We start from the raw sequence: 27,838 nt of genomic DNA, 5'->3' as shown, positions 1-27,838 counted from the left end.
TCCAATGAGTATAAAGTGGTATCTCATCATAGTATTGATTTATGTTTCCCTTAGGACTAGTGATGTTATCCACTCATGTTTTAAGATTTATATACTAACAATACTGATCAGTAGGGCTCTGTGTGTATACTAACAATACTGATTGGGGGGCAGTGTGCTTGAAGACTAAGTGGCCTCCCTGTGGGGTGATCAGCCAGGATCTGCTATTTTATTAAAGGATCCCTGGATGTCAGTGTCTATGGGTCTTTTTTTGTGTGCTGATCAGCCTTCTTCTCATGAGAAGAACTTTCGTTTTCTGCCAAGGGCTATAAATGTGGCTGCAGCTGTTATGGGAGCTGAGTGGAAGCAGAGGGTTGGTGATCGTGTCTTTTAGCGTATATCGGATTTCACTTAAAACTCCTGTCTTGGGAGGATGCCCTGCCCTACTTGCCTGTGTAAGCAGTGTTCCTGGGTCCAGGGCCACTCTGGTTTAGCCTCTCTGAAGGATAAACCTTCCATTTGTTTCTGGGTGTAGTAGGTTAGTTGCCTGGCTGCATGGGATGAGGGAAGTTTTTGTAGGCTGACCCTTCCTCAGGTGGATTTAGAACCTGTCCTGTTTTCCATCTTCCCTTTATCTATCTCACAGGTACCTTGTGCTACCACTTCCTCAGCTTTCACAGGGATTTGCTAGGGGTGTCAGCTTGCATTTTAGGTGCCCCCCCTTTGCAAGCTATTGGTTTCTGTTTTTTCTACTGTACTAAACTGTGATACCTATTCAGAGTTCAGACTGACATCAGCTGTGCTGTTTTTTCTTCTTCTGTTGTCTTGGTCCTGAATAAAGGGTTTCAGGAAGGAGTGGAGGTGCATGAATGTTGTTAACACATCACATTTCCTTCAGTGGGGTAGGACACAGCCATAATGTCATTTCCTTTCTCATAGTTATCTGCCTCCTTTTTTCTCCTATATCCGAGCCCTGGCCATAAATGGGTGCATAGATCCAATGCAGTAATTCCTCATATTTTCCCTGCGTCGAGCAGGCACTCTTCAAGTTTTTTTCTGGGAGAAGTTATGCAGAGACCAACTAAAATGACAAAGCCAGGTCTTGATTCTTGCCTCTGTTTCTTCTCCTTGTAGCTCTGTTGTTGCTTATACAGACTTAGAAAATATTTTATAGTAAGGTTAAAGATTTCCTGCCTTGAGGTTTGAAATAATACATAGTATTCCAAATCTTTAAGAGTTTAATATAAATCTGTGGGCCTTTTAGCTGTGGTTCTTCGTGAAGACAGATTCTTACTGTCTTCAAATTATCCTAAAGGAACTTTTGAACTGAATAAATATTTTCTGTTCTCTTTCACAGCCGGATGTCTTGTCCCCCTAGTGAGTCGTGTGACTTTGATGATCCCAGGCTCTTGAAGAACATGGAGGAGCACCATGTGAGGACACCGTTTTACTTCTAGGACATTAAATAGCTTATGGTCTCTCTGTACTTATGTGTATGGGTAGTATCTTGAAAACTGGAATTGGAGCATGGGGAAGAGATGCAGTCTCACTTTTATGATGTTATTATTACTGTTATTATTATTAAGTCCTCACCTGAGGATATCTTTTCCATTGGTTTTCAGAGAGAGTAGGAGAGAGAGAGAAAGAGACACATCGATTGGTTGCCTCCCAAATGCACCCCAACTGGGGCGGGGGATCGATCCTGCCACTGAGATATGTTCCCTTGGCTGGAATTGAACCCAGGACACTTCAGTCTGCTGGCCAACGCTCTAACCACTGAGCCAAACTGGCTAGGGCTATGATGTTATTACTTCAGGGAAGTAATCTTAAACAAATGCTTTGTGGTTAGCACTTCTTTTAAGTTCATATAAAGCTGAATAAAATATGGGTAAAGTTATAAAGCAGCACATCAAGATTAAGACAGGTCTTACCATAGGATTCTCTAACAGTTCATATTTCTATTGCTTTATTTCTACATTGCTATTTCTACAGTACTATTTCTTCACAGTTGTGAATCTACAAGGTCATGTATTTTGAAAAGTAATTGCAATATCCTTTGACTATGATTATTTAGGAAACAAAACTAAGATATAATAATGTAGCAGCTATAGCACCCTACTCTGTGCCAGACATTTGACATGTATTTCCTGCAGTACTTGAGTCACCCATGAGAGGTAATAGGAAGTTGTACAGAAAGACTGACTTGGCCAAGAGTTACCCAGAAAACAAATGGAGAAATGAGACTCGTATCTTAAGTCTGTTTGAATCTTAACTGTGACATCACATTATCTCAACTATTGTAACAAATCACAATTAACTGCAGCATCACATAAATTTATTCTTTTAAAGGATACTCTGAAAAATACCAACTTAGAAAAGTATTCAATAATCAAAGCATTTCACAGTCAGTTTAGTCCATATAAATTAGATCTAATATTATTAATTTTTTTTCTGAATAAAATTTTAGCTTTAAAATTAGGTAAATTTGAGTAAAATTAAAATTTGAGTGAAATTAAATTTGAGTTAAATTTTATTAAGAGATGGATATATTTAAACCTTTCACTGAATTTTCATCAAGGAAATTCCTTCTTTCTATTGCAGTTAGTGTCTAGTTATTAATGCTAAAACCTTCCTAGCAGTGGTTCTCAAACATGAGTGTGTAAGGTACCCACATCCACCAGCTGGGATGCAGACATTCTGCCTCAGCCCCTGGTGATGCTGATGAAGTGTGTGTGTGTGTGTCCCACACTACACAGAGGACATTGCTGAAGTCCATGCTCCATGTCACAGTCACCATGTTGTCCTTTCTTTTATTTTGATCTTAGAGGTGCATCCAGCTTCTAGGCTTGAGCTTCTCTGAGCATAAGAATGATGTTTCAGAAGAAACGTCTCTGGAGGAGTATAGTTTTAATCAAGGATGTCAAAGAAACAGGTGTACTGTGGTGACTTCCTTTCTGCAAGTGGCTTCAAGTATTCTCAAATTGTATTTAGGTTGAAGGTAATAATGAAGGATGGTGAATGGGAAAGGAGGGAGTAGAAGGGTGACAGAGGCTTAGGAAACTGGCTTTAGTCTAGTTTCATGGAGCTGGTTTCCTAGCAGAGGTCAGCGGGGGAAAAAGCAGCCGAGGAAGTGAGATGAGCATAGTGTACGGGGCACTGCGGCGTCATGGTGTTGGCTTCAGAAGAGCACCAAACTGTTGGATCCCTGTTTAAGTGAGAGATTCTTTCATTTATTCATTTATTTAGCAAACAATTTAAGGGCCTAATTTATATCAAACGCTTTGCTAGGTAATAGGGGAAGAGATGAATAAAAATACACTTAAGAGATTTCTGTTACTTGGGGAATCAGATGTGTAAAATCATTAAGAGCCATTGTACACTTTTACATCATAGGGATAGGTATGATGTCACTCCCTGGAAAAGTGATTCTGTGATTTTGTTTTGTGTAGACTGAGGAGTTCGGTCTCTTCAGTGGGTGTTACGGCTACCATAACTGCTGAAATGTGGGCAGTGGGGCCACTCATACTGAATGGTGTTTGCACGGACCTAATTGTGGGCTGGCATAGAGACCCCGTGGCCTGGAGCAAATCTTTATTTGAAGAAGAGGTACTTGGAGGACCTGCTGCCATGATCCCCATGTTTGAAATCTTCAAGTACTTAGCTCAGTTAGTTTATGTGCACATGCAGACGTTTTCTCCAAAGCTGAACCCACATTTGTGTGTCCTGGGTTTCTAGGGGGTTTCGATCTTTGATCTCATGCTCTTGAGCCGGTTCTCTCGACATTTGAGTGGAGGCTGAGCATGGATAACGACCTTCTAATGAGCATTCTTTGTCCCATGGTCAAGGGCATGCATTTTAGGAGGAAACTCACTCTTAGAGAAGTTAGTGAACTTCTTTTTTCGTCCTTGCTTTACTTCTCACCTTCAACTCTCCTGCGCTGAATTTTCTTTTCTAGTGGGAAGGCCGGTGAGTGTAGTTGCAGCTGCAGCCCTTATGAAAAGGAAGCCCTGACCTAGGGGGAGACTGTCATAAGCATCAATGGAAGCATAGGGACTTTGAAGGGTATTTTAATAATCTGGATATTTACAGTTCATTGACTGCTTAATGAGTCCATGGATTGAGGAATTTATTTTCTATTTTTTAGTAAAGGCCAACTTGCCTATATTTAACATTTTTTAGTGCTTTTCAGGATCCTTGAATCCTTCTGAGGTGTTCTTTGTTTTGGCTATTGCATTAATTAAGCCCTTGACCTTGAACATCTAGTTCCACTGTAAATGTTGATGACTGTGGGCTCCAATATTTTTCTTTGGAAAGGTGTGGGATTAAATTAGATATACCCAATGGATGTTTTTAAACATTTAAAAAATTTTATTTTTAATTACAGTTTATATTCAGTATTATTTTGTGTTAGTTTCAGGTGTACAGCAGAGTCCATTAGGTCACTTCGTTATTTTGCCAAAATACGGTTGAGGCAAGGGAAGAAGCATTTTAAGATCTTAGCCTCTGGATATCCCACATTCTTATCTAAATTCTCTTGGGACCATTGACTAAAATGAAAGCATTTGAACCAAGAAAACCCTTACTTTCCTCCCAGGGGAGTGCTTCCATCTGTTACAAAATTTCCGTTTTCCTGGGCCATCATTTCTGATTTTTTGGGTCCTTCAGGACTGTGTTTTAAGTTTTGTGTGGGCTGATAGCCAAGATGGAATTTACCTCTTAGAGAATCAACTCTAGGAACAGTTCATGTGGTCCCTTCATTAACGAGTGACTTTCTATTTGTGGGATAATTTTCCAAAGATTTATCAAGGAAGAACACATAACTATATTTTGAATAATTATACGTAGGATGTTTGAGTTTGAGTCTTCAAGAAGAAATTATTTGAAAAACAACAACAAACAAAAAAAGAAGAAATAATTTTTATATGTGTATTATTTATATAGTTTATAGCCACAAATGGGAATGCAAGACAATTTTAGACATGTATAGTTTTCTGCTAGTTTTTACATTAAATAAATTAAATATACTCATTTCTAGATACATAAAGCATTTTGTGCAGATTAAAATCTGTTAACTAAGGACAGATATTTTATAATTGCAGTTATATGAGGGTACCTAGAATAGAGGCAAAGCAGAATAGAGGTTACTAGGGCTTGGGGGGAAGGGAGAATGGGAGTTACTATTTGATGGGTACACTGTTTGTTGGGAAGATGAAAAAGGTAGTGGTGATGGAGACACAGCATTGAGAATGTATTTAAATGCCAGTGAATTGTACACTTAGAGATGGCTAAAGTGTTAAATAGTGTATGTGTATTTTCCCACAATGTCTTTTGACTTATAAAAAGATATACACACCTATACATATATATAAACATAAATGAATATATATACATACACACAGACACACACATGCATTCATTCTCCAATAGTCAGTTCTTTGAAGTTATAAAGCATTTTCCTTCTTGGAAGTTAGTGAAAACAAATTTATTGTCAAACATGGATCACTTGTCTAAATATATTACAAACATGTTATACATAGGTTTCAAATTAAGTCTGTCTCCCTCCCCTAATTTGTTGCAGAATGTCAGGTTAAGTAGAGACCAAAGGTAGACTAATTTTGTCTTGGGGATATTTTTTGATCTTTAAGAATTCCAAGGTGGAAACTTAATTTGAGTGTGTGTACAACTCTTCTTTATAACACTCAGAAAATATTTTAATATTAAGCTTATTTATTAGTTATTAAATATGTGAGTCTTTTGTGTTGTTTAATCGTGGGAAAGGTGACATGCAGGACTAGATAGTTCTCTGATGCAGAAGGTAATCTGGAAGTGAAATTCTGAAATTAAAGTGCTTTTAGATAAAATTTCTTAGCCACTTTTGTTGTGTAGGCCAGGGAATTTGTAAATTCTCTAATTGTAAGATTTCATTGAACTGCAATTTAATGTGCATTTGGTCTTCCTGAAGGCTGGTAAGAAGTAGTTGTGTGAACAGTTGTGATCTGTTTCCATATGGTTGCTCTTAAAATCACATTAACGGGTCAGAGGAGAAACTAAAAATATTAAAAATGTTATTCACTATCCATTTGTGACTAACAAAAAACAAAAAAAGGAAAAGAAAGAAAATTCTGTAAAAAAAACCACACAAATAGTTACTTGAATGTGAAAATACAAATCTATCTCAAATTTATAGTCAGCTGCCTATTTATTTTAAAGTGAAACATTAAAGATAGTGATTTTAAAATAACCTCAGGACAAAGAATCCTGGTGTCATGCCTGCCTTGGAACATCATTCTGAAAGTGCTAGACTCTGCAGACAGGTGAGAACTGAGCAAGCGAGTATGTATATTGGAAAGGACAAGGGAGAAGTAACCATTTGTGGATGGTATTATTGTCCACCTTGCGCACGAATGTGTACCCACCCCGGCCATTTGCCCTCTGGTGCTCTCTGCCAGCCGCTTGGGTCTGCAGAGACCCAGGAGCGTCAGCTGCACCTTGGAGAGCAAGTAAGAGTTTACTTATAATTGGATATTGAATTAATTTCTAAAGTTACATGTGTTTACTTACATATGAACAATAAACTCTTGTAAAATATAATGCAAATAAGATTACATTCATAATATAAAAAGCAATAGTGTAGTGCCTCACATATAGTAGGCATACAGATATTTTTGGAGTGAATAAGAGCTAATCATTAATATTAACAAATTAATAATAAATTAATGGATAAAATATGCCAGCATCCATATTTAGAGGCTTTAGAAGCCTTTAATAAATAGAAATACATACAGTATTCCTAGATAGGTGGACAGTATTAAGATGTCATTTCTCCACGAATTACACATACAATCTAATCACAATGAAAAATGTAAGGATTTTGTGTGTGGCATGGGGAGGACAAGTAAATGTATTCAATACACATCCGTGACAGCTCTGGTTTTGTTTTTTTAAAAATGTAATAGCCTAGGGGGCCCTGCCTTACAGGTCATAAGAGATTATGAAGTTAGAGAGCAGTCTTGATGTAGAACAAGCGGAGGCGCAGGGCACGGAAGAGCCAGGGACTGGGTTTCCGGGTCAGTTCTCGCTCGGGCCACCGGCCGTAGATTTCAGCTCCTGTTTGCTCGGCCTGGGTGCGCAGACGACCTGCTCGCCCTCCTGGCTCTTACGGGGGGGGGGGGGGGGGGGGGAAGCATGCGGGCGGCAGGGTGCTGGGGCGAACTAGGAGGGGCACAGGCTTCCTCCTTGTTCTCACCTGACCACAAGGGCTTAGCACATCAAGAGTGATGTTCCAAAAGGGGTGACAGTAGCCTTCTCAGAGGTGCTGGCTGTTAAACTCAATAGAAGAATTGGCTGACCGCGCGTGAGGGGCAGCGATGGAACAGTGGGAAGGATGAGCCTTGGTGGAAGAACTGCAGACCCAAGTGGCTGGTAGAGAGCACCGGAGGGCAAATGGCAGGAGATGGGCTAGATGGTGAGCAGGCTCCAGATCCCGGGGACCTGGAGTCCGTGCTACAGACCTTGGCCCCTTTTCTGAAGGGAGCAGGAAGCCATTGCAGGGTTTTAGGCAGGAGATGACTTGAATTAGCTCTGATGTACATCAGTGGTGATGTAACAGATGGATTAACGCAGCATCCTGTTTGTAGCCCACAGCTCCTTGCATACAGGAGTTCCTCACCCTGCTGGCCGTGTGCCACACAGTTGTTCCCGAGAAGGATGGAGACGACATCATCTACCAGGCCTCCTCCCCAGGTGAGGCCTCTGCCCATGTGCCCTGCTGTCCCCTTCTCTAGACCCTTGGGTGTTTGCAGTTACTTGTGGGGGATGTGATGGTGTAGCCCGCCCCCCAAATATTTCCCTGCCATTTGCCTCTGGCCTCACACAGTTACAGGCTAAGGCTGTAAGTGTTAAAACCATGAGAAGCTGGGGCTGGGTTCTACTGACCCTAGTAACACTTTGACAGCAGCAGGAGGCCCAGGCCATCTTGCATTTCCTAGCAGAAGTCGTCATGCTAGACAGAGCTCTCAAGAGTGAGCGTGGCTGGCTTCCTCACTCACCCCCACCTGTCATGGATTGTCCAACTGCTGGGGAAACTGTGCCCCAGGCACAAACTCTACCCACTCCTGGTGCTCCGTGAAGCCCACAGCGCTGGAGCTAAGACATTGCCTTACTCAGAGAAGATGTGTAGTCAGAAAGTCATGGGAATATCTCTTAAGTTCATTAGAGAACTGGACTCCAACGGAGAAGAGTGGGTGTGTAATCACTTTGTCCCCGTGAGTGCACCCTGATTCCCTTTTAGGCCCGAGTGTTCCCGTCTAACAGAGGGATGCTGTCAGGCCCCCAGTGGGAGGAGAGAGCGAGTGCCTTCTGAACCCTGAGTGCACCTGAGGCCAGGCTCTTTAACTGGTGTGGGTTTTGCTAATTTGAAAAATAGTACTTGCTAAGCAGATTTCTGCCATTACCAGCAGTTAGTCAATGTTTTGTCGACTCTTGATTGACAGATGAAGCTGCTTTGGTAAAAGGAGCTAAGAAACTGGGCTTCGTGTTCACAGGCAGGACACCGTACTCGGTCATCATAGAAGCCGTGAGTGACCCTTGGGCACCTCTCCACCTTATAGATCACTTACTTTTTTGAAGACTGCATATTTGAAATAGCATGTCTGTTGTACATATGGTAGCTAAATGTCTATTTTTTTTTTTCTGTGAGAAAGTAGGCCTGTTGAAAACCTGAGGATGTTAGGTGATTTTATTAGCTCATTAATACTGGTTTTGCATTTGCAGTAATTTTTCTCTCTCAACGATGCTTCCCCACACGCCAATTCAAGGATGTGGAATTATTTGTAGTAAAGCACTTGGGAGGCCTCCTCTTTGTTCTGTAATAGTTGGGAAATAGCTGCAGGGCCCAGTCGCTTTGAGGGCAGCTTCTGCAGCACTTTCCCTGCGGCCTCGGTGCCCAGCTCTTCTTGCACAGTGAGGCCCTAGCTCCACTGCTTCAGTCTCCTTGGCTGGGAGAGAAAGGAATTGGCACTAAGGGACCTTTTTATGTACATAAGTTTTTATTTTCCCTAGAGTGTCTAGGAGTTGATTTATTTTATGGGGTTTGTTTTTTTCTTTTCCTCTCAAGAAGACTGAGGGAGAAATTTGGTGATAGGAACAAACTTAAATCAAGACTAAGATCTCATAGGAACTCTTGAGATGGGCAGCAGAAGTTGGTGGTAAGGACTGGCAAGGCGCTGGCGTTTGTCGTGATGGCCAGTGAACAGGGCTGCACTGGACTCCCGTCTGGGCTGATGTGGCTGGAGGGGGCCACTGCCTCTTCTCTCCTCTGCCTTTCTCCACCCCTCAATTTGGGGACGACTCATGGATTATTACAGTTTTGGGCTTTATTCATCCTTAAATCCCTAGGCCTCATTAATGCATTTGAAATTCACTTCTAACTTATGTAATAACTTGATATTGTTCCTGACTTAGCAGTAGTCTGTTTTTTTCTTTACTTATATGCAATACCTATAAAATATTATACCTTATACAAGGTGCTCATTTCTTGACAATTTCTGTTTCTTTTCTTATGGAGTAAAGAGACCAGCTCATATTTATTTTTACTTTATTTCATACAGCAGAGGGAATTTAGCTTAGGGAAGTGTGCAATCATTAATTTTTTTCATGGAAGTTTTTTATACATGTAGTCTTCCCTTCATTTTGAGGAGCCTTTTATTCCAGGGGTAGGGAACCTTTTTTCCTGCCAAGGGCCATTTGGATATTTATAACATCATTTGCTGGCCATACAAAATTATCAACTTAAAAATTAGCTATGAAAAAAGCTCCTAGATTTATTGAATTTTGCGTCCCGCCTGCAGTTGCCTTGGCAGGGCCAGACCAAATGATTTGCCCCACGGGCCAGATGTTCCCCACCCCTGATTTAGACCTTTGTGTAGGATGTTCAGTTGTGTGGGTGTTTGTACATTCCAACAAAGGTTGGGAGGCCGGGTGGACTAGCCCGGCACAGTGGGCGAGACAAGGAGAGAGTGAGTGCTTCTGCTCTGCTCACAATGCCAGACAAATATGGGGGCGCTGGAGAGCCAATTGACATCATGGTGTTAGATGCTGATGAAAAGCAGATTGACCATTTTATTGGTCATTTTATTAAACTATTAAGGCCATTTCCGGGAGTAAAAAAAGACTACCTGATTAATATTTATAAGTAATAATAACTGTTAAAATGCCATTCAACCATTAATACTGGGGTATTATCAAACCACAAATTCTGCAGTTGGTTAGCAGCTATTTACATGGCATGGTCTTATTGATCATCTCAATATCCAAGTCCTTGGGCTGCCCAAGTGGTCGATTTAACAACAGTACAAAGAGGGCTTCTGGCTGTCACAGCCCTAGTGCCAAGGAGGCTAACAGTGGACACAGGGATTTGACAAAGTTGGGACAGGCTGAGGAGAAAGGGAACTGGTGATTGCAGAAAGAGGAGAGTAAAGGCTGATGAAGGCTGGTGTAAGTGGATGGTTAGTTGTATTTTAGGAGGCAAAGAGGAGGGGTGGGCAGTTGTGGATGGAACAATAACTATTATTCAATGCTACCATGTGTCAATCATGCACTTAGTAATTTGCACGTTACTTCATTTTTTCTCTCCAATCTAGGGGACAGGTGTTATCACCATTTATAAGAAAGTCACACACTTAGTGGAGAAACTGAACTCAAACTCATATCTGTTGAGCTCCAAAGCCCACTTCTTTTCACTGTGATATATTATGGAAACAGACAAAATTTGATCAAAAAGTTTGAAAATGGCACATACATAATCTGGAATATTCTGGGGAAAAATGGAGAGCATTGAGGTTCCAACTTTGAAGAACCTGAAGAAAAGGACATTTGATTAATTGCCCTAAAATCTGATACTGATTCATATTTCCTTATTTTTAAATCTAAATTCCAAGAAACTTTGAATTCCAAAAGTTTTTTCCTAAATTAAGGACATAGGAATTTGGCAGTTAAACCTAACCAGAGCTGACACAAGGCTATTTATGGTCTTGATGAATTTCAGTGCGAATAGTCATATATATTGCCGAACAAAGTTGATACGTGGTGTTACAAGGTGTTGCCCTGGGGATGTGATGGTGTATGCGTATACTTCTATAAAATGTCTTAAATTCCAAATTCAGAAGTATAACTGGCTCCAAGGTTTCAGATGAGCCTGTCTAACTTGTGTCTTTTATTTTCATGCCTTGGACGTAGCTATGCAGCCAAATTAGCTGGAGAAAAATGAGAAGCTTCTACCAGAAGGGGGAGCTATGACCCCACCAGACTGACTTGTAGGGAAACTACCAGTCGAAGTTTTTGCAGGGGGATAGAAGAATGAGAGAGAATGAGAGGGAGACGGAGAGGGAAAGAGAGGAGGGGGAGAGGTGTGTGTAGAGAGGTTTATGAATGGGGAGGCAGTTGTTTTGGTATTTTAAAACTTTGCATCTCAGGTAAGAGTCTGTTTTTTTTCTTTAGATGGGACAGGAACAGACATTCGGAATCCTTAATGTTCTGGAATTTTCTAGGTATGTTTCTCTTTCATGCATTTTGAAAAAAAATACATATATGTGTGTGTGTGTGTGTATGTGTATATATATATATATATATATATATATATATATATAGTAACTTCATCAGAGTGTTTGCATGATGGTATGATTAAATATAGCACTTATGTATTAAATATAGTAAATATGTGTCTTCAAGCCCACTTCTCTCTGAAATTTATAGAGAAAGAGAAGTAGGTAAATTGTCTCATTTTTTCAAATGAAATGTTATGCTTCTATATCCTTCCTTTTCTTTAGATTCCCAGCACCTGGTGTTCTCACATCAGGAACCGCAGACACGTCTGCATAGTTTGGAGTGTGTGATGAGGCCGTTATTTCCATTGGCTTTCCCAGGCCCACCTGAGTACTCCCTTGCAGGACCTGGGAAACTGACAGAGAAGATGGATAAGATCAGTCCCTCGCACTACTTGCTGGGTCTGGGCGGCGCAGCTCTCCTGTGCATACTGTGACTCACTCTTCCTCAGTGTAGTTTATTTATTTAAGATCTGGGAATACAGCCTGGCCGGGCGTGGCTCAGCAGTTGAGCATGACCTAGGATCCAGGAGATGGCGATTCAATTCCCGGTCAGGGCACAGGCCCGGGTTGCGGGCTCCATCCCCAGTCGGGGGCATGCAGGAGGCAGCCGATCAATGACTCTCTCATCATTAATGTTTCTATCTCTCTCTCCCTTCCTCTCTCTGAAATCAATAAAGATTTTTTTTTTTTTTAAAAAAGAAAGATCTGGGAATACTTGTTGAATTGTTTCCCTAGGTCATTCATAGTTTGTTATAAAATTATCTTAACATTTAGTTTTTCTCCCTCTTCCTTAACATTGAACTGTCCATATTAGAGCAAGTTTCTGTTGCTGTCTCCAAAGCATCGTTTCCTATTATTAAAATTAGGTGGGTTTTTCAATAACCTTTGTTAAATGATTCACAAATTGTTTGCTCTGTTTGCTTTATAAACTATTTGAAAAAGATGAATTTTTTGCCCTCTTATAGGTTTTAGGTCCGCAGACTTGAGCTTTGGTGGGTCAGGAGCCCTTAGGATTGAGTGTTCGATGGGAGAGAGTAGGTCGATGACTGTAGTAGTTCATGGAGGGAGCAGGAGGCAGGTCCGTGTGTGGAGGTGGGGCACATACTAAACATCTCTCCAGACATTGGTGCCCCCTCTCTTGCTGATGTCCTGGAAATTGTGCTGTTGTGTGGCTGCATTAACTGGAGAACAGGGAGTTAGGTAAAAACAGGTGAGTGTGGATGGAGACCTGAGGATGCATTACGAAAACGTATCGGAGCATAAGCGGGAGCGGAAAATCGTTTCTGCTTATAGCCGTGGTTCTGTATCATGTTAGGTAACGTGTCCTTTTCTAGATGCCACTTACTCACTTCCTTGAAGTAATTGGTGGCAACAGAAGATCTGGGAATACTTAGTGGACTGTTTGTTTCCCTCGATCATTCATAGTTTGTCATAAAATTATCTTCTGTGTAAAGCAAAATATTAGGTAGCCTGCCCAGTAAGAGCAAGACGGGGACGTTTCACTGTAAATCCACGTCACTCAGATGCTCCTCGTGGTGTCTTTACGCAGAAACGGGAATGCTGGGTGAAGAGCCCTGCTCAGGGCGCCTGGCTGCACAGCAGCCGAGAGACTCGAGTCCAGGCCAGAGGGTGCTGTGGGCTAGGACGTGGGAATTTCCACAGAGCTAGAGAGATGATGTCCCCTACTCTTAGGAGCTGACAGTCCATGGGAAACCCCCTCATCGAAAGGCCGGAGAGATGGGGGGCCAGGGCCCGCACAGGCGCGGCCCTGAAGGACTAGAGCAGGGCGGTGAGCCTTCTGCTGAGCCGGAGCCCGGTGCGGGAGAGGGTTAGTGGGGGGCCGGCTGGAGACCCGCAGGAGGGGGAGTCCGCAGGCAGTGGGGAGCTGCTAGAGGCGTCGTGAGTGAGGATGGGCCCTGATGAAAGATGCCAAGGAGCTGTCCCTGTTGGAGAGGGGAGAAGGGTGACAGAGCGTACCTTAGTGCTCAGTTAGGGCTGTGCTGTGAGTTGGGAATTTCTTTCCACTCTTGTTAAAAGACACAGTGAGGAACTTTTGAGTTAACTGTATTTATAGTGAAATTTCTCTACTTTGCTCTTACTGGGCAGGTTACTTAATATTTTTGAGCTGCAAAATAAAGAAAAATACTATTACAGAGTACTGTCAGAAGTCAATTATATGTCCATAGTAGATGCTCAAATTCTCCATTTCTGTGTCTTCTACTATAAATAGCTATACTAGTGAGTCTTTATGGCAAGGAAAGGAATAGGTTTATGTCCATTATATGTTAATAAAAAGAATAGGAGATATACAATCAAAATCTGACTTTGAGGAAAATGGTAGGGGAAAATGGAGCTTGGTCATTTTGGGGCCCCCCGGACCACCTTTTGATTTGTTTGGTGTCTAATCATGGGACATGAGCCCTATAAAACAGACCACTGACAACTTTCCTTTCCTTTCCTTTTTTTCTTTTTACACCTACAGTAACAGAAAAAGAATGTCTGTAATTGTTCGAACTCCTTCAGGACAACTCCGACTCTACTGTAAAGGGGCTGTAAGTACTGACTGGTCCTGCACAGCAGGGAGTTCTTGGCAGCCGCGCTGTTAATCTGCTGCTTTTCCTAACTGCTGTCCTCGTCATTCCTTGGTCGTTTGCCCGAGGTTGAAAGGCTCTTTTGGGTGGGCCATCAAGTTAACTTAGTAGTAGAAGCCCACTGAGGATAATGGTGGTTCAAGCCAGGGTGGCAGAGATGGCCAGTGAAAAGCTTATAGTCAACAGCTGGTTTCAGAAACAGCAACTTGCTGTGTCATGGAAAATCCTGGGAGTATGAATTCTGATTCCAGTTTACCACTATTGTGTGGTGGTGACCTTGGGAAGATAATTTGTGATGATCTTTATATATACAGTGTGATTTTATATATGAAGATTGTATGTGTGTGTGTGTATGTATGTATATATGTACTTAAAACAGCTATTCTCAATTTTTATGATTTATTTTTTTATTCATCACAGAGGGTTATGTGGTAGTCATGAGTGGCTACATTTTTACTCCCCTCTGGTCAGGCTTTTTGTCCTACCTGCCTCCCAGTAATCAAATCTAAATGTATTATCTTTAAGGAAGAATGTTACTGTCTATGAGCCTGACTTGCAAAATTATGTCTTGTTAAATTGTGATCCTGTGTGTTGAGGGAAAGAATTATTAAGCTCATTTTATGAGCCTGTGTCAAGACTATGAAGTTGAAAATCTTACTGACCTTTACCAATTGTGGAAGAAGCACTTTCTTATTTGAGCACATGTAGCTAGAGCTTTTACAAAGTGAGTAATGCATAGGGATTCTAAAGGCATCTTACTTGGACCCATTAAATAGTTCTATGTTTATAGTAACATCTGAAATCAAGGTCACCTTGATAGGCTTTTAAAATTTTTATTTGTTTGTTTATTTGCCACTGTGTGCAGGTACAGAGGGGGCGATATGGGTGGCACGGAGGAAGGCTGTAACTAAAACAGTGTAAATATGGAAATGCTGGATTTTATTTTTATGGGATTTAATTCTCTTCAACCTGCCTCCCCAAACCAAATTAGATTTCTTTAAAATAGAATTGTGTCCTAAAACTGTACAATTTATAACATATTTGATGGACCATCTGTGTCGTCCAGTCCCGCAGCGCTGCTTGTCAGTCATGGGCGTTGTCAGAGGGTGACGGGCTGTTCCCCACCCACGTGTTTCTCAGCTGAACGGGGTTCCATGCCCGGTGGGTGGTGCCCTCCTCTGTTAGGAGTTTCTGCAGTGTCAGGAAGCTGGAGTGTACTTGAGCAGTTTAGGATATGTGTTTTACTCTTCTCACTTCTGCAAAAAGGTATTATAGGTATTATAAACTTTGGTGTGAGTTGTGCAGATTTGGGGGATTGGAGCACCATTGTGTCCTGGATTGTACTCCCAATACCTCTAGTCCTCCCCAACATGTGTTTTTAAAAAATTTTTATTATTTTTTTAAATTTAAATTTTCAATTACAGTTTACATTCAGTCTTATTCTATATTATTTTCTGGTGTACTTCATAATGGTTGGACAATTATATAACTTACGAGGTGACCACCCTATAACTCAAGTACCCACCTGACACCACCTGTAGTCATTACAGTATTATTGACTGTATTCCCTGTGCAGTACTTTACATCCCCATGGCTGTTTTTATTTGGACACATCCATACTCAATTTGTTTTCCTAAGCTTATGGCTGCATCCAGGTAACAACTATACTTATACTTGCCCATTCAATATTCCCATGAGTATAAAATGAACACCATTGAAACAAAGCTGTGTTCAGAATGCTGACCGGAAGGTTTACTGGGGGTTTGCCAGTCACACTGTTTCCTTATTTTATAGGACAATGTAATTTTTAAGAGACTTTCAAAAGATTCAAAATACATGGAGGAAACATTATGCCATCTGGAATATTTTGCCACAGAAGGTAAGTGAAATTTGGAAATGGTATTTTTAACCATTGAAATCATGCTTTGAAGCATCTGTGACTGGTGCCTGGGAAAGCAATCATGTTCTGAACAGACATGTCATAGTTGTGCTTGGCTGGCTTCATGGGAGTATACGTTTCTAACGCCAACCCTGTGCCCATCCTCCACATTCTGTGCCCATGGCAGTGACAAGATGTGTGGCGAGTTCCATACTCCGTTACCTACACGTGACTTTGCTGACTCGCAGCCAGCAGTGCAGAGGGAAAAGGCGGGCAACTCAGTGTGCAGCTTCAGCTTGTAGCTCTGCTTCCCTTTCTTGGAAAACTCATGTTATTTTCCTGTCCCTCTCTTGTTATCCTTATGACACTGGCTTACCCAGCGTGAGGGGTACAGAGGAAGCTAATGACTTCAGGAAATAATTCATTGGGCCCATCGAGGAACAGGAAAGGAGTTCTCTGAAAGGCTTTAAACAGCACTGATGTCAGGGTTTCCTGCAAGGGAATGTGATGAAAGCTGAGGCCTTGCTGAAGTGCTGACTGCTGCTTTCTCTTGGAGTGTTCCCATGGCTACATGCATGCATGTACAGGCACGCTCGGGAACACACACCCACACACACACACACACGGCTGCTTGAAAGTCTGGATCTTCCACGTGGTAGCACGCTGGGCTTTCATTGCTGTCTTGAAAAGTACTTCCGGCTCCTCTACTTGCTGATACCTGCTACTGCACATATGAAGATGGATCCTGCACAGCTCCCCTGCGTCTCTTCTGTGGGAATTCACTCTCATAGCTTCTCATGTACTCTAAAATCTATAGGAAAGGTGGTTTATATTAAAATACAGTAGAGTTGTTTTTAAATTCCCCTTTTAGATGTGTGAAAGTTGAATTAGTGACCTAAAAAGCAGCTGGCTTCTTTAAAGTTTTTGAACATGTTTGTATGAAATGCAGCCACATGATATGAGCTAGGAGGTGAGGTATCCTGCTTGCCTCCACCACTGGTGGCATCATTGGGATACACTGGCTGTTTTGCAGGCTTGCGGACTCTCTGTGTGGCTTACGCTGACCTCTCAGAGAGTGATTATGAGGAGTGGCTGAAAGTCTACCAAGAAGCCAGCACCATATTGAAAAACAGAGCTCAGCGGTTGGAGGAGTGCTATGAGATCATTGAGAAGGTAATTGCACATGATAAAGTCCTTACTGCCTGATGAGGGGCTTACCCTCCTATTGAACAAAGTCTTTGAGCAGGAATCCTGTTGCTGTAGAGTGATGTCTTCTTTTCTGGCAAGTATCTTAACCATTAGCTTTTAATCACTTCTTACTTTGTTTTAAGAAACTCTTAGTTTTTATGGACTGTCTGAGGTCTAACCACCCTCAGCTAAGCATTAGTGATGTCTTAAGAAGTTTTAGGTTAACACAGCACCAGTGATTTTCTGGGTTTGCCTAAGATTAGGCTTAACAAGATGAACTCACCTATTGAGTTAAATGAGCAATCAGAATTCATAGGCTGGCCCCAGCCAGTTTGGCTCAGTGGTCAGAGCGTCGGCCCGTGGACTGAAGGGTCCCGGCTTTGATTCCAGCCAAGGGCACGTACCTCGGTTGCAGGCTCCATCCCCCGCCCAGGTTGGGGCATGTGCTGGGGGCAACCAGTCAGTGCATCTCTCTCACATCCATGTTTCTCTCCCTCTCCCTCTTCCACTGTCTCTGAAAAGCAATGGTAAAAATATCCTCAGGTGAAGATTCAAAAAAAACACAAACGAATTCATAGGCTGGTAGGACACTGTAGATACTAAGAATTCTCACACCTACTTATTCTAGTAATTTGTAAGCTTTGCTATTGCTTGTCCATGTTTCCTACTTTGATTGTTGTTGTTGTCTTTTTCAGTTTATCCCTAGACATTAGGTAGCTTTCTACATATTGGATTCTCTCTGTTAAAGGACAAAATTCAACTGAGTAAATTTGAAGATCTTATTGATTTTACTAAGCAAGTGGTAGCATCCCATCTAGCAACTAGAAGTGCACTCTGAAGGGCTCAAGTGGAAGGTTTTAATAGGCAGAAGGGTGTGTCAGGGCAGTTATTAGTAAAAGAAGAGAAAGGATTATTTTTAGCCTGGGCCATCCTCTTCTGTTGGGAAGGGATTGGCAGGGGGTTTATCATGCAGATTACCTGATTTGTATTTCTCAGGAAATTCCAGACTGATTGGCTTAAAATTTCATTCCTGGGAGAGGTTGACACTGTAGTTAGGTTTGTTATTAAGTTTTGGTTTAGTGACGTGACCTAGTGATGGTGACTCCAGTTTGGCCTGTAGTTGTTCTGTTTGTTTGTTTTTCACCTCAAACCTGGGAGCTTGATTTCAGCTTTTTCTGTTTCATATCAGCAACCATTGGTTCATCCAGTTTTCAGTTTCTTATAACTCTGAAGTCATCACTTGATTGCTTTTTAAATCCCTCTTTGTGTTTTTTTGTTTATTTCCCCTTTGCTTTTTTATATTCAGTTTTTAAATTTTATATCTGTTTGTCATTGTAATAGTTTTGGGTGGGAGTAGAACTGAATTCAGTTTGCCTGGCTTTACTGGAAATATCCCAAATTACTTTTAGAGTCAGAAAAAAGCATTTAAGTAGGCGACCTACACCTGCAGTGCCAGGCATATGTGGTGGATGCTCTAGAGATGATTGGCTTTTTTCATCAACTGAGTCAGTTTTGGGTGAGGTCAGTTTCTTATCAATGAATTTATTTTTCTCATTTTTAATTATAACATTTGAGTCATTTGCACAGAGTGATAGGGGAGGGCTTATGCACTATTAATATCCTCAGGATAACTTGCCCACGAGTTCTACTGCCAAGTGATTTCTGTTCTAACGTGCCTGTGTACAAAGAAATAAATGATGCATACTGGGTGCCTCTGTGTACGGAGAGGTTCTTACATTGGCAATAGCTTGGAAATGCCACACATCTAGATATCATTAACTCTCTACAAACAAAGATTTAATGTAGAGGAAACACGATCATTGTCTCACAACATTCTGACTGCCTTTCTTTTGTTAGAGTTTTGCCATAAATGCTGCTCTTTTGTACCAATCTTTAATTGAAGGTATTTTTCAATCTAGAATTTACTGCTACTTGGAGCCACAGCCATAGAAGATCGCCTTCAAGCTGGTGTTCCAGAAACCATAGCAAATCTGCTGAAGGCAGAAATTAAAATATGGGTGCTGACAGGAGACAAACAAGAAACTGCAATTAATATAGGTAATTAATTTAAAATAATTCCCCGATGCTGGTTTTTGTGTTGTTTTTAAAGTGTCTTCCTCAAAGGCACTGAAGATTGTATTTTATAGAACTCTTTATTTTAAGGCCAAGAAAAAATTACTGAAATCAAATGAAGATGGTCTGACGAGCATTATCTACACATTATAAACATTACAACTGTTACGTCTTCCTGAAAAGTACTAAACGCATTTACCTGGGATGCAGAATTTAAGAGTTGATAACTTTGCTTTCTCTTATTGCTTCCTTCACACAGTTATAGTCTAAGATACTAGGAGCATGTTTTCACTGAGTTTAAATATGCAGTTATTTTATGTAATTGTAACCATTTTAATGATTTTACCAATTAATAGGTTTTTCTAAGAGTCTTGTATTTTTCCCTTCTCCATCTGAGTTAGCAACCTCTTTGCTTGCTAAGTGTCACAGAAATGAAAATTGAAGAAAAGAAATTTAAGTATAAATAACTCCATCAGTGTTAAAGAGGTACATTTTAAGTTTGAAAAGGAATTGAAACTACTAATTTTTTAAAAATCTAATTTTGATTATTTGAAATTTTTTTTAAATTACCTGATACTTCTGTTACCATTATGGTATAGCAAGCTGTGGTGCATATGTGATAAAATGAATATATAAGGACTACATGACTTACCGTGTATTTATAGAAATAGTCTTTGTCACAGATCATTTTAGAAAGAAACATACCAGAACATCTGAATTGAAGTAACTGTTGTCCTGTTCAGAGTAGTCTTCCTGGACTATTACCATCTGAATCCAGTGGTGCCCCTTTCCTTAAACCTCTTTTGAATCAACTCCACCTCTTAGATAACCTCCATTGTAGACAATACCTACCACATGGAGTGAATTTCATCTTTTTAAAAAATTTATTTAATTTTTATTGAGTTTTAGAGAGAGAGGAAGGGAGAGAAAGAGAAAGAGATCAGTTGCCATGTGCCCCAACTGGGAATTGAACCCTCAACCCTTCGGTGCACAGGGCAGCACTCCAACCAACTGAGCAACCCGGCCTGGGCTCATCTTTTTTTTTAAATAGACAAAAACCACTTAATCATTTCTTCTCAAGGCTATAGCTAATCAAATGCAATTTGGACTCCCAACCAACTGAGACTAAAGTCACAAGAGAGTGACATGTGATTCATGAGCAGCCTCTGAAGCATCAGTGATAGATTTTGTCCATTGGTCTAAGCTAGATGTCTCTCAAATGCAAGTTTTTGAATAAAAATGTGATAAAGTTTCTGTGAAGAGCCATCACTATACTAAAAAATAAAAACCCATTTCTTAGACCTTTGGTGATATTGCAACATTTTTATAAATGAAGGATAATCCATTAGCTTTTGGTATAACGTCTCTCTCTCTATGTATATACATTGATCCTTCAGGTATAATTTCCCATATAAACTTGGCCTAGAACACCTGCTATTGATCTATAGCTCCTGTTGTTCATATAGGGCACATAAACTTGACTGCTGCCCGGAAATTCTTACTCAAAATTTAGGGATATGTTTTCTGCTCTCCTAGAGCAATATGAAAGAAGTGGGTAACCCCCACAAGTTAAGATTGAACTTTAGTGATTACAGTTTTCTATGTCTTCAGTGTTTCTGTTGGACTAGCAGCCTTTCTATGTCCCTAGCCCAAGACTTAACTTCCACAGCCAGATCCCCTTGGGAGCACACACGTCCTGCTTCCTGCTTGTTCCTTTTGTTTATTTCAGCTTATTAGAGTCTAGCCGAGTTTGGAATAAATACAAGTAAAAGCAAAGGGCTGCAAATCAACCCAGAAAACTCAAATGGCTTCTCACTGAATTGCACACAGTGAGGCTTCTCTGAGCTTCATGAGATAATTTATAACTGTTTTTACAGATAACAGTTGTATGATTTTTGTGTTTTTTCAAAGAATGTAGAGCAACATTTGTACTTTTGGTTCCAGAAGCACTCACATCCATAAGATACTTTAAAATTGATAATTTTTAGTGAATGTGCAAGACCCCTGTGCCTCCTGCTTATAAGCTGATGACTTTGCCAGAGTCTTCTATTTCTCCTGGAGCTTGTCTTTACTTACCTTGGTGCTAGTGTGTCAGTAGAATTCAAACATCTCTTGGGTGTCACGAAGTAGGCTTTTAACAGCTCAGGCACTGATGTTCTTTGGAAAAACTGTGTCTGAATTATTTTTTCCCTTTGCATTCAGAACTCAAGTTGGTAGCCCTGGGTGATACTGAGGGATTAAATTTCATTTTCCGACTTAGGATATCTGTTGACCCTGCACATGATACCAAAGGTGTAGATATCCAGTCCTGAAGGTATAGACATCCAGTCATTTTATTAGACTCTTTCGTGTCAGACCACAGGCAACAGCTCCATTCAGTGCAAGGCCATGCTTCAGATAGTCTGGTTGAAAGCCTGTGTTCTAGCCTAGCCCTAACCTAACCCTACCCTTGGTAAAGTGAACCGTTATTGACCCATCTCCCATTGTACTGACTGGGTATTCTGTATATTTTTGTGCATTCTACATGCACTTTAGGGTTCCCAAAAGATATTTTGGAAGAAGATAAGTGTCTAGCAGTTCTACTTCTAAATGAAGTAAGGAAAAGGGAATGGACGAATAGAATGTCTGCTGAGTATCTGGCTCTGTGCTAGGCGTGTTTCTGGACACCATCTTCAGTCTTTACACATGAATAGTCGTAAGCTCAAGGGGGAAATTCAGAGTTTAATGAAGGTTACACTCTACTTAATGACCAAGCAAATACTGGGTCTCAGGGCTCTTGACTTCTGGTGTAGGGCTCATTTTAAACAGATTCATACAGCTTTTGCAAAATCCGTTCCCTGAAATTTGAGTTAGCAGACTGGGGGGAGAATGGCACTATAGTTCATCCACTTGAAGGTGCACATTGTTTTTATATTTTAACATCTCTGAAATTTGGATGTCTTACGATTGTTGACTCTTAACATTTTAATTGGCAACATGTCCTTAGTGGTACATGTAGTAAGAATACTCATTTAGAGGTGACATATGGTGCATTTGGGTTCTTGGCTCTCTTTAGTATTTGATCTACCTATCGATCATAGTTTGAGAATTTATTTTAAAATATAACTTTTAGTTCATGCCTTGAAAATAAATATACTTAGTCAAATTAAGTTCCAGGATATTTGTGTCTCTTATGAGCAAGTGAGTATTATGTAGCTAGACAGTCATCTTGCCTGTGGGTTTTAGGTAGTTTGGAACTGGCATGACGCCAGACCCCCACTGTGCCGTGCTTGCATTTATGCTAACTAGCTGTGTTTCAAGGAGTTGGCAATTTTCTATTTTAGCTTAAAATTTTGGCATCAGCTAGTCTAAAGTGAAATCTCAGATGTAGCCTTTGTGAATTGTGTAGTCATCATTTCCTTATTACCAATGGATATAACATCTATTAAATTGTTAGACAATAGATGTGAAGTTTTCAGAATCTATCATTTGTTTCTAATGCATGTGGGATGAGAGAGAACAAAATCCTAGTGTGTACTCCATTTTAAAGCCAGTAAGTTGGAAATAGCTTTCATTGTCATCCATGTCTGAGTTGGAATGGCCACCCCTTCCCCTGCATTTTGCTCTTCATCATTTGATACTTTTAAACCACTTTCTACAGTTTTAGAAGTGTAATTTTTTTAACGTGAGTAAATATGGTGCTTGCTCATGCTGTTATTGCCTATAGATTTCCTTGCCCATTAAAAGGAAGACAAGTCCCCTTCTCAGGTGAAGCTGGGCATTGTTCGTGGCATTCTCAATCTCAGTGTTTTTCCCAGAAACGTCAGATGTGTTATTTCTTTGATTACCTGCAGCTGGCATGGTTGCCTGATGTTCTGCTGTCAGCCTGGGGAACTTATATTCTCTACTAAGGGGATGAGTTAACTGTGAGACAAATCAGAGAGTGAAGTAGATGAGAAAGTAGTAATTATGCAATAGAGGCATTAACTATGACTAGTGTTAATAATAGTTACTCAGTAAATGTTCCCTATAATGTGCCAAATACTGTGCTAAGTCCTTTATGTAAGTTTTATATTTAATTCCTTTTAAGATCGGCATTATCCCCTTTTCAAAGATAGAACCGAGGCACAGAAATATCAAACAACTTAGCCTAGATCACATAGGTGTGAGGGTGCTGAAAATCTGAGCAAGTGACCGCCACACTTGATATTCAGGAAAAATATCTGAGCAGAAAAAGACCAGGAAGGCTTCACAGATGAGATAGTATTTAAACTTGAGCCTTCAAGAATTTTTTGAGGAGAAAAAAAAAGACAGCCCAGAACGGGTCACAGTAGCCCAGTTGGGGAGGAAGGTCCCGAGGTAGGGCTGAGTGTGTTCTTATGGAACATTCCTGAGGATGGTCTGAAGGATCTGGAGGGAAAGGTGCCCAGGCGTGGTTCTGTGGGCGAGTCCTCAGCTTCCTGCTTCTCCAGGTGACTTAAGGACTCCGCAGCGAGCCTCTGTGGCCCCAGCTGGAATAGCGAGGGCACCAGCTTTTATCACCCATTCTTGCTGTCTGACAGCATGCTTCGTACACTCACACTCAAATATTGACTGGCCACTTTCTCTGGGAAAATATTTGGAACCAGCAACACACTTACTGAGGATTTGGAACCGTGTTGAATCCCAAAGGTGGGTGGCTTGATTCATCTGATCTTGGAATGTATGGCCAGGAAAGGTAAATTGTTCCTAACCCTTCCAAAACTGTCACCAAAAAAAGTGCATTTGAATGTCTTTAACAATATGAGCTTACCCCGGCACAAGAGACACTGATTGCAAGATCCGAGAAGTTTGGTTTGGTAATATTTTCTAGTGTGAATTGTTATTTTATTGTCTTAAAATCAAGTCCTGCTCTAAGTACCATGGACTCTGTTCTATTTTGATTTCTCTGAATGTTGATTGTACTCAGGTAGTTGAAATACTAAGACCTTTGTAGTGTGCTGTTCATTTCAGCTGTAGTAAAAAGTGAAATCCCAGAGGTTCTCGTCTCAGTCTTTTTATTGTCGTCTTGTTAGACTGCAAGATTAAAGAACTAGATCTCAATTTACAAGTGTGGATTGACATTTCATGCCTGGCTCTTCTCCAAGAGTTGATCTCATTTCATCCAAAAACATTAGAGATCAAGCACTCCAAACCTGGATTGACATCATTTGATTTGCCACATTAGCTAAGTTGCAATTAACTGTGTTAAACTTCCATGGTCTGTCTAGATCAAGTGTTCTGTGTGATAATTCTCTAAGCAAAGTCTCATTGCATTTTCCAAATTAAAAAAAACACCAAAAACACACACAAAACCCCACGAAAGAAACCCCCACAACACCGACCTGTTTCTTCTCTGAAACCTTTAGCTTTGTATATTTAAATTCATGAAAGTGTCAGTGGGTTTTATTTATTGCCCTCTCCCTCAATGGCTAAAAAAATACTTAGAGTTTTCCCGTAATATCTTTGTGCAGCTTCAGTTGTCAAGTGGCATTTCGCTTAAATTGAAAAATATAGAATAAAGCAGCAAGCTAGGGCTTAAAAATTACAGCTCACTTCTGCAGCTGTTGGTTAAATGAAAAACTACCAGCAAATCCTTTTGCATCAGTTATACTAAATTTGTAACAGTCCATATTGCATGAAGTTGCTGGAAGTCTCTGGGGATAAAGAAAGAGTGAGCCTAACAGAGAGGGAAGTGATTATGGCTGCAATATCCCCTTTTGTGAATGAAAATAACATATAGACCTCCCTTCTGGACCTAATCTAAGACTTTATAGGAAGGGGGAATACATTTGTAAAATTTTAATGAGAAACAAAGAGTTCAATTATTTTAGTCCTACCATGCAGAAATTTTACTGGCATGCTGGGAAATTTTCATTTTTACTCATCACTATTGTTAAAATATAGACGAATGAGTTTGAAAATGCATCAAAAATTGTTTCATGTTTTCTTCCCTTTTTTGTTTGTTTTGTTTTAGAGGGTTAGCAGATATTTGCCCATGTGGTATTATGATTTTAAACTATTCAGTTTCCATTTAAAAAATAATATATAGTGGTTTTAACAAGCGAAATAACCTCATTTCATTGAGATAACTATTGTTAACAGCCTGGGCTATATTTTTATGGTGTTGCTTTAAAAAAAATAACAGTTGGGTTAAAAGCCATAATTTTGTGCTCTAAAATTTGTGTTCTTAGGTGATTTACAAAATATTCTTCTCAAATGACAGTGAAGGATATACTTGGTACATTCCCAAATAAACAAATAAAAATATTTATTGTCTCCCCTGATCCCCCTAGAACAAGGTTTTCGTTGTTCTTAATTTTTGCCCGTCTTGAATTCTGTGTGCCTTTTAGCAGGGTTTCCTCAAGATGAAAGAGGACCTGCTGAGGATTGAGCTCGCACATGCAGCGGTGCTGGGCCCTGTCCGTTCTCGGTGCCTGTCTCCTTTTCTAGTTAAATGTAGCACCTGTGGGAATGGCCTTTCAGCTGCCGTGGGAAGGAGAGTCCTGGCCCCTCCTTGCTTTAGGAACAGCATTGGTTTAGGCCCTTTCTTGAGATCATCACATATATGTACTTGCTCCAAGGTTGAAATTCTACGTGCTGATGATTTGTTTCATTTTCTGTGAGTCGTTGCTCCATTAGCTTAAGGTAATGAGAAAAAACTGGCTGTGAGGGCCACTTTTCGAAGTGGAAGGCATCTTTTCTTGTCTTTTCTCAATGCGATAAATTGAGATGAGGGTTGGTAAAAATCACATGTTGATGCCACCTCTCTGTCAGGGGGCACTGAGAGGGTGGAGGGCGATTGGAAGGAAGGGCTAGAGCTCTGATCCTGGGGTTTGCTGCAGCCGCCTGCTCCCCAGAGCCTGTGGATTTGAAGGGGAGGAGTCGGGAGAGGCTGTAACTTGGTCTGTGGTGTCACCGAGTGTCTCCAGCTGTCTCTGAGGGGACTGCAAAGCCTGAGTAAGAAAGAGCCTCATAGGAAATATGTGCCCCTTCTGGGAGGAAAAGTAGAAAAGACTGTCTTGCATCATTTAGCAGCGATGGGGAACCTTTTTTCTGCCAAGGGCCTTTTGGATATTTATAACATCATTCTTGGGCCATACAAAATTATCAACTTAAAAGTTAGCCTGCTATATTTGGTCAATCATTTAATTAACTCACCCCTAATGTGATGGCTGGGACTGCTTCTCTTTGGTGAGGCCCTGGTAGGGCCAGACCAAATGATGTCGAGGGTGGGCGTTCCCCACCCCTGATTTATAGGGATAACTTTACTTAAAAAGGTGATGGAAATTGTTGATAAGGATTAGTAGTGGAAGACTTTTGTTCCAAAACAAACTTCTTTTTAAAACTCAGGTTTAATTCTTGAAATGGAGATTGCTTTAAACTTTTGGTAGGAAAAGTGACTTCCTCAATGTAGAATAGTCTACCTTTGACATCTGTTGTGAACATTTCCTGCTTCTTAAAAAGCCAGTGAGGGATCTCAATATGATGATAGGCAAGTTCATGTTGATATAGGGGCACCGTGAGATTTTATTTGACTTCCTAAAGTGTTTGCTGTTATTTTAGATAACCCAAGGCTTATCCTAATGTTATACAAGGATAAAGACAAATCCACAGAAAATTGACAAGTATTTATTTTAGCCATTAGTTATGCAGACCTTCCCAAACAGTTCTGTTCAAGCTGTCTGCAGGAGTCAAAATCAATTTTAACTTACTTTTCTACCTCACTTTTGCCCAGTTCTTCTGTGTGAATTGATAGCTTTAGAGCGGTAATAAGAAAAATAGAAGAAGGGAGTCTGAATTCAAACAGCCATTGAAAACCCTTTAGTTCATGGGCGGAATGACAAACTCACCTTTGTTGTACCTTCTTCTACTTAGGATATTCCTGCCGGCTGGTGTCACAGAGTATGGCCCTTATCTTATTGAAGGAGGATTCTTTGGATGTAAGTAGTTTTTTAAAAGTTGCATTTGATGTAATTCGTAGTAGAAACTCTTTGTTTCTACTATGACTGATTATCTGGGTTTATTTTTTTACTAAACTGTTGTAAAACTGTATTTCTGTTTTTATGAATAATTGTCATAAAGTCATATCATCAAAATAGTAAGCTTAGAACATAGCTACAGGATAACACTTAATATTTTACTCACCTAGAATTGTTCATTTAAAATGGGATAGTTTTAATCTGGTTTAACTTCCTATGATTTATGTTAAGTGGTGATGCTTAACTCCAGTGTTGTTTACTAAGGGGACTTGTAGGATTTTCTTTTTAGTACAAATGTGAAGATAAAGATAATATTCAAGTGTCAGGAGTTGTTTAAATTTATATAGTAATAGGATATATATGCACTTAATTTTCCAACATCCAGTGCCACCAGCTCATACAGAATTGGATGGCATGGTTCTCTGAGCGTTTTAGACCTGTACCCACCCCATCATGGCCTAAAGCCACTGATAAGACCAGGGTTAGGAGCTGATTTGAGGGTAACCAGTGATCTGGGAAGTGTTGTCATATGAAGATATGAGCTGA

General features: G+C 40.5%; 1 protein-coding gene across 1 annotated transcript in view; it reads left to right on the top strand.

The window, feature by feature from the left end:
• Positions 1 to 27,838, top strand: part of ATP8A2 (ATPase phospholipid transporting 8A2) — a 510,308-nt gene that overhangs the window by 151,549 nt on the left and 330,921 nt on the right. The window contains exons 16-24 of the mRNA XM_087814449.1: positions 1,337 to 1,412; positions 7,617 to 7,722; positions 8,472 to 8,554; positions 11,476 to 11,525; positions 14,065 to 14,134; positions 15,968 to 16,052; positions 17,086 to 17,225; positions 19,160 to 19,298; positions 27,189 to 27,253. Of these exons, the coding sequence (XP_087670575.1) occupies positions 1,337 to 1,412; positions 7,617 to 7,722; positions 8,472 to 8,554; positions 11,476 to 11,525; positions 14,065 to 14,134; positions 15,968 to 16,052; positions 17,086 to 17,225; positions 19,160 to 19,298; positions 27,189 to 27,253 (814 nt within the window). The remainder of the gene's footprint in view (positions 1 to 1,336; positions 1,413 to 7,616; positions 7,723 to 8,471; positions 8,555 to 11,475; positions 11,526 to 14,064; positions 14,135 to 15,967; positions 16,053 to 17,085; positions 17,226 to 19,159; positions 19,299 to 27,188; positions 27,254 to 27,838) is intronic.

The sequence above is a fragment of the Miniopterus natalensis genome, chromosome 2 (genome assembly GCF_054644295.1).
Source record: "Miniopterus natalensis isolate mMinNat1 chromosome 2, mMinNat1.hap1, whole genome shotgun sequence".
Lineage (NCBI taxonomy): Eukaryota > Metazoa > Chordata > Mammalia > Chiroptera > Miniopteridae > Miniopterus > Miniopterus natalensis.
This window is presented reverse-complemented; position numbering and strand designations above follow the sequence as displayed.